The sequence below is a fragment of the Teleopsis dalmanni genome, chromosome X (genome assembly GCF_002237135.1).
Source record: "Teleopsis dalmanni isolate 2A chromosome X, ASM223713v2, whole genome shotgun sequence".
Taxonomy (NCBI): domain Eukaryota; kingdom Metazoa; phylum Arthropoda; class Insecta; order Diptera; family Diopsidae; genus Teleopsis; species Teleopsis dalmanni.
Genome location: NC_051848.1, coordinates 68,240,116 through 68,248,025, shown reverse-complemented (window position 1 = coordinate 68,248,025; position 7,910 = coordinate 68,240,116). Strand labels below are relative to the sequence as shown.

General features: G+C 30.3%; 1 protein-coding gene across 1 annotated transcript; it reads left to right on the top strand.

The window, feature by feature from the left end:
• The first annotated feature begins 3,438 nt into the window (after window positions 1-3,438).
• On the top strand, window positions 3,439-5,163 carry LOC119689436. Its single transcript, XM_038104266.1, has 2 exons — window positions 3,439-3,773; window positions 3,840-5,163. Exons 1-2 carry the CDS (start codon window positions 3,518-3,520, stop codon window positions 5,081-5,083), a joined length of 1,500 nt encoding a protein of 499 aa, XP_037960194.1. The 5' UTR covers window positions 3,439-3,517; the 3' UTR covers window positions 5,084-5,163.
• The last annotated feature ends 2,747 nt before the right edge of the window (window positions 5,164-7,910 follow it).

Below are 7,910 nucleotides of genomic sequence, written 5' to 3'. Positions count from 1 at the left end.
ACAATGGCAAGCAGCTGTCAATAAGTTAATGATGGCCAATGAAATAAATGTGACTGTCCTGAGCTCGAAGAAAACTCCTACATTGTCAAATTTTTTATATTCATTGTTGTGGAAAACAACATACGTTCCCAGATAAGCTAAGGTACTCAAAGCGCCGGAATGGTGTTTTTTTCGTCACTCTTAACAAACAAATCAAAACATTGATAGACAAACAATGCAAAAATATTTCAAGATAAGATTTAACGAGCAAACATATATACGCTTATGTATTTAACCTATCAATATTTTAGAGCAATTTTCTTATGAAAAAATTATTTCTCATTCATTGTTTATTTTCATATCGAAGTGCTTCAGAGGAATATCTCGTTATTAACGTCCGTTATTTATCTACCAATAGGCGTTTTTGTTTCTCCACGACGCAATTTAATTTAATAAAAAAGTAAAACTGATATATGTTAATGATTGTGTTTATTAAAGTATTCTTTTCTAATTTATTTTTCAAGCAGAAGGGACTTTAAATTAAACATTTGTATCTTCAAATTTTTATAAGAAAAATCCAAATAAATGTTGGACTTCAATCAGCTGCAATGAAAAGATTTTCAAGACTTTCAATTTTTGAGAATTTTAATAAAACTTTCAAACATTAGAGTAAGGTAACAATATAGTCTTATATATGTATATAATAATACCATATATAGATATATAGATAATACTGTGAAGTGGATAAAAAGTCCATAGTTTTTTAATGTGATTACCTGCTTAATTATAGTTATTCTTAACATATGTATCAGTTTAATTCCATGTTAAATGCTCTCATTTAAATTCCAAAGAATTTTGCCAGCATAAATTGAAGATATACGTTTGTATATAGGTCATTCTTTTACAAATCGTACGGATTTTTAAAATCATTTTAAAAAATGATCTCATTATCTCCGATTTGGCTGAAATTTTTTTAGGAGCTTGGGAAAAATAAAAAAAGTATCTTGGGAAAAATTTTTTAATTTTCTTAGGTAATATGGAAATATGGACCCATGCTGTTTTGAGAATTGGCATTGTATACACATTTTTAAATAGCCATAACTCAGGGTTTATAAGTGATAGAAACTTGAAATATATTGAGTTTTAAATATAATTGATTGAGATTCAAGTAAATTGTTTGAACAATTAAATTTGTATATATAGGTTCTATATTATATATATAGGTTCTATATAGGTTCTAATATTAACCGCTAAATTAAAAAAAAACTTTTTTTTCAAAACTCGTACTGTTTTTTCATTTTTTATATATTATTTAGATTTAATTTTGAGTTTTTTTTAGAATGAATTATTTTATTTTTGTTTCCCCTGCAAAACACATCAAGCACATGCGTACTATATATCCATTGAATGAATTTTCAAAGAACATACTACATATATTCTTATATAATAATTTTGATTTCGATTAGTATAAAAATTTTACATAAACTTTAAAAATGTCAGGACGATATTGTCATTAGAAGTACTTTTAGGAAATTAATCCGTCGCATCGCACCAAACACACATATTTGACTTTTCAGTAAAAACAGATATATTTTTCGAGTGTGGTATTACTTTTAGAAGTATTTAAAAAAAATTAATTTATAAATGTATTTTTTAATTTATAATTTCCTTATTACTGTTCAAATACATAACACCATATAGAATAAAAGTAAATAATTACTATCATTCTACCCCGTATTATTGGGTTATAATCACAGCCTCTATGACAGTCCCTTTTAAGAACCAACTTCTATTGGTCAGAGCTGTGGGCTCGAACCACCGTGACACCAAATTTATAGTACACTTCCAGTCAGTTACCGGAAGATACTTCAATTTACTCACTATCATTAATACTTCAAATAGCATCGGGTGAAGCCTGCTAGATTTTATAATCAGTAGGAAATATTCTAACTCTTTTCACGCAGGAGAATTATAGTGAATACTGTCGTATAAAATTAACACTTAATATACCAGTTGGTTTATTTTTTTTAAAATATTTGAGTAAATTTTGGGTCTTACAAGTGCTGAAACTACATCATTTGTGTGGAGTAGAAGTACTTCCATACATGACTTATTCTGTTTCTGTCTGGACTAAAGAAATCTTAAGTTCCCAGTGTATACTAAAACCTATAATGTAGCAAGTAGCAATTAATGTTGCTTGGTACATTATACATCTCAATATATTTTATTTCGAAATCAGTTTATTTTATTTTTTATGCTGACTAATGTATCTCCAGAGTGAAGCAGTATAGTACCATACCAGTTAGAATGATTGTTAAAAAATAAATAGCTTATTATTTTTGAAAAAGAAATTCAAGGCAAGAAATCATTGCCGTTTTAAGAGACATTATGTATATTCAAATATCAAGTCAAGCACTTTCTTTTAATTTTAACAAACAAAAAAAAGCACAAATTAATGTTTATTTTGTGGACCAAGATCTTGGATGATATTCTATTATGGTAACGTTTTGCTGAAGCATCTTCATTGATTCGTCTATGACTTTACTGATTTACAGCATTTGAGTGGCGTCAATGGAGGTTGCCAATGTCTGTGAACTAGACCTTGAAGCGAGATTAATCATGTACTCTCATATACTTAGAACGCTGGTAATATTAATTTACTATAAATACAGTATTTATTAATAGCTCTCTTATTTTGTGTTAATATATATAAAAGATCACTTATAGCGCCATCAGTGCTATTAAACTATAAAGTGCATTATTGTATTTGAACAATAATGCTTTAGTAACACAAATTAGTAGAGGTTCTTCATTCGAATTCAGTTCAATTAAAAATAATCCACTCAATCCATTTATTGAAACTTAATGCAACGATCCGGAACACGAATGATTTCTGGTGTTGTTCTCCTGGCATTCGATCTGGGAGTCGTTAAATGAACTTTCAAACAACCTTGTTTGATGTCGATCCAGTTCCCGTTTACGCTGAGTATCTTGCCCAAAGATTGTCCCCTTTCTCAAAATGGCTTTTATAGTGTGCATGCCAACGTAAGACCATGGATGTTATTGGCAATCTCATTGGCTTAGACAATTATGCTGATTTGCTTCTGTTCAACAGATGCAATGGTGAAATGCAGGTCGATGTCGCAATATCATTCCATTCAAATTACTGCGATATCTTCGCATAATTTAGATTGTTAAAGAAGTTTTTACAGCAATGTCTCATTAAAACTAAAAATTATTTTATGCAATTGTTTGTTATAGTTTAGTACATACTTTCATTGAAAATTGTTTTTAGTTTATTTAAAACTCTGGCATTACTTTTCAAAACAATATATAAAAAAAAAATTTAATATCAAAGTAAACCAAAAATTTACGTCAGCTTTGAAAAAGATAAGTTAAATATTTTGTTTTACATTTTGAAAAAAAAAAACTGCTCAACACGAATTTCTATCTGGAACAATTAAAAAATATATATAATATATCGCAACTCAATACAAAGTCATACTTTAAGTATTTTATTTTCTAAAAACAAAACAAGATGGAAAATACTCTTCGTGATGATGGCATGCAATTATCAGTTTCATCAGATTTAGCTGCTATACGTACAGCCAAACAAAATATTCATCAACGACTTACATTAGCATACAAATTCCTTGAGGTTCACTCTAATTTGAATAGAGATATCAATAAGATTTCCCAATTAGATGAATATGAGTGTCGCAACAGGCAGGACACAGGACAGCATGTACACAAAATCCGAGATACTGATTGCGATTCCTCACTGGACTCTACAGGTAATTTACATAAAAATTGATATACATAATGATTACATATCTTAATACAATATATATATTTTGTAGGTCCAATCATAAAGGGAAACTTCTCTTGCCGTAAACACTGTAGACGGAGAGCTAAACACAAACTCAAAAGAACACATGAGTACATGAAACAAGACATATCTCCAAATTCGTTCAGCTGTAAGGAAGTGAGTTCGATCACAATTAAAAATGATTTAACTACTGTATACTATATGCCAAGCCCTAATATTGAAGACAAAATGTTTGATTTGACAATTCAAGATGATAAGACAGTCGAATTATTTGAAAACGAGTATCAAAACCGATCTGACGTGTTCAACGCTGAAACCAATAATTTAACAATTGAGCCATTATGTACTACTCACTATCAGTGTGATGCGATCAATGAAGAGAGCGAAATACCTTTGGTGGAAGCTTGTATCGATGTATCTTTTAGTCACCATCAATTGTTACAGTCTGATAAAGTCGTTGCACAACCAGTTCCACATAAAGGAAAACAAGTCTCCAAAAAATCAATCTTAAAGCTTTGTGGGTCAGTTTCATCAGCCGATTCTAATATAATTAAAAGATATCCTGCTTTTATTCTTTCTGGCAAGAACAACAATAAACAGAAAGCAAGAAAACCAGAGAGTTTTGTTCCTGTGGCAAATCACACTGATAATAGAGATAAAAAATATTTATCTCAGAAAACACTACTACAATATTTGAATGAATGTGAACAGAATCTTGAAGGTATAAACTCAAACAATGTGAATAGTACCGATGCAGTTTCAGCTGCTTCTCATCATGAAGCAATAAAAATCGTGGAAGGTGCAGAAGATCCAGGAGGTGTAGAAGATGTAGAAGATGTAGATGATGCTGGAGTTGATTCAGAGCACAAGTGTCTTGAGTTATTTTCATTAGTAAGAAGTGAAAATCTATTAGAAGAATTTGACGTTTCAACTGATGAAGAAGAATTATTGAAAGGACCTATCAATCATCTTTTTAATAAGGAAGTGTCAAGACTTTTAACTATACGTGATTCTGAGTTTAAAAACGATGAAACTGTTTTTTACAATCAAGTAGACAATGCTTTGCAAATAGATATTACTGAAGTTATTGAATTTGAACGGGAATCACCTTTACTAATCTCATCCACCAATTTGAAGAAATTTGAGTCAAAGGAAACACAAACTTCAGCTAGATGCACTTGTGGTTATAATACTGGTACTGGTATTATTAGAACAGAATCAAAGCGAAGGACACACCGTTGCATTTATCTTGATTTACATTGGGAAGACTGTTGAATTGTTGGTTAAGTGATTATCAAAATTCAAAAGTAGAAGTACATTATGTATCTTCGGAAGTTTAAATAGAAATTTATGTTTCCAAGTAGTTCTTGAAATATTTACATTTTTATATCAAATGTTGCGATATTTACAAATTTTTTTTTCAAAATTTTTTTTAAAAATATGAATTAAATCTGTTTGGGTTAAATCAACAAAATTATGTTTTTTGTACCAGAAATAGGTATACATATTATTATATATCCAATTAAGATTTGTGAAGTTATTTCTAACACTTCGAGGAACATATCGAAGACTATAGAACCTACAAAAGTTATTGATTGTCATGACGAGGTGTGTAGGTTGAGCAATGTCTGTCTGTCTGAATAGAATCTTCCTTTCTGAAAGGTATACATTTCAAGTTGACAATTTAAATTAAACATTTTTCAATATATCCGTAACTACAACAACAAAAATTTGATGGCATCTTTAATTAAAAAATATGAGTAAATAACAAATAATTGTTAGTGTGAAGATTGCTAGAGCTCATCTATAATAGGTTATGATCTCATTTTAAATGTAGAGGTACTATTAAAAATGTTTTTTTTTCAGTTTCAAGTTTTCAGATAAAGGATGATGGAATATAATTTTGGTAACTAACAGTACAAAAATATCGGGCGTTCATTAGTTCTATATTTTTTTTTTTATAGTGTTATTGTTGCTTAATAGAAGCCCAAAGACTGTTTGTTTAGGGCGTTCTTCTAATTTTGACACATGTTGACGTCTACATGGGGTAGCTTCTACTACGCCGAAATCCCTGTAAAAGTTAACATAAACTGCTGTACACCTGTCACCATTCATCCAAACTATTTGAAGGTGTGATTTTCCATATTTGATGGCATCGCGGTTCTCTACATTTGAATAACATAGCTCCATATACGAGTGTTAGCTTGGATGGTATTTCCATCATTTAATAAAATAAACCTAATTTATAGTTTGTTTGTGTTTGTTTTTGGCTTCAAGATGTATTCACTACGCATTTTAGTAGTACTCGAAGGTGCTTTTTGTCTATAAATTTAGATTTGGACTTACAGTGGATCTTATCGTTTCAGTAAATAGCAGTATTTATTCTATTGCAAAAAAGTTATATTTTACCATTAAATATTGAGTATACGTCTAAGTCCTTCTTACGTTCAAGCGTTAGTACTGGTTAGACCCTAGTACGTGCCTCATGGTCCATAACTTCACTTTACAAAATTCCTGCAAATTTAATAGAAAATATATTCGGACAGTGGTTCAACCCACAACATTCTGCTGGAATTCGTATTATAATATTTAAATTAGTTTTTGTTATCTTCAGCCATTCCTTGTATTGACTTAGATTAAAGACTCTTATAAGCGGTTCACTAATTTTTGCATATGTTCAAATGTAGAAATTGCTGATAATAAAATAGTTTAAAAATAGCAACTAAGGTGTTCGTAATGTTAAAAATATTCCCTTTGAACTTGGTCTCATTCAATTATCGTAGATTACAAGTTAATATTTGCCAAAAGTTGAACTTTCTGGCAAAATAACTAATAATTTTCTGTAACTTCAACTTTTTGGTTAACGAGTTGCCATTTGTTTTGTCTGAACTTTTCATTACTTTTGACTTCTTAGGGTTTCATTCAATTCAATAAATTAAGCTAGTATTATGATTATGGCCATTACTCATAAAGAACATTTAGACGAAACAAACATTTTCTAGGAAGCATTCATTGTGCAATTATTGATAGAGTATAATGCTGTTATAATGTGTCTTTGATGGCTTCTGTTGATTAAGAGTATTAATTAGCAAAACATACGTCAAATTGAATAATATAGTTTCATTTTAGAGAGTTCATGTCTTCCACTTTATGTTTACTTTATGTGTTTAATAGTAATTCCGTATTGTATGAATGAAAGCAATAACACTACAAAAATATATGCAATAGAGTATTAAATTATTCAATATGATACATGGATTGTAGTGTGAAGAGGTTATGTACGTAAAGGAAAGTTACATTGTAAAGTTACATTTTCTTATTTACACCCATAACATAAAAAGGATATGCTAAGATAGATAGATCAATTAAAATAGTCATCAATGTTATACAGGGTTGCTGACGAAAATTACAACAAAGTAAAATGCTCTATTTTGTTCTTTTTTTTTTTTGTTAAATTTAATGAAATATATATGAAAATATGCGAAAAGAACTTTAAATTTTTAAGTTACTTTATTTTGGGTCAATATGGTCACCTTTAGCATGAATTATAGTCTTTAACTGTCCAATGAAGCTGTCGCACGCTGCCCACAAGTGGCTTTGAGGTATTTTGGCCCATTCTCGGCTTAGCGATTGTTTCAGAAGATCAACATTTTAATATTTTTAAGTGCCAACCTTAATTTTTAAAATACCCCAGACCTAGAAATCTAGAGGGTTTATATCAGGTGAACACGGTGGCCACAGTGTTTGCATCAAAGCACAGAACGTTGTTTTTTAGCCATTTTTGATTGAAGCATGCTTTGTGCGATGATGCTGACTCCTGTTGGAATCTCCAACACCTGCGAATGAAATGCTCATCTGCCCAGGGCTTTAGTGTTTCCTCTAAAATTATTTTCCGATAAATTTTGGCGCTTATTTTCACTCCATGGTCGATGAACAGAACCGGAAAGCGACCATTGACCGTTACGGCGGTGCACACTATCAACATCTTAATATCCGTGGTGGCTGCTTTTTGGTAGCCATTCGTAAGTTTAAATTTTCAACCGACACCTCTGATGAGTAAACACGATTATTTTGCTTGTTTACGTACTGCTCAATTTGGAAT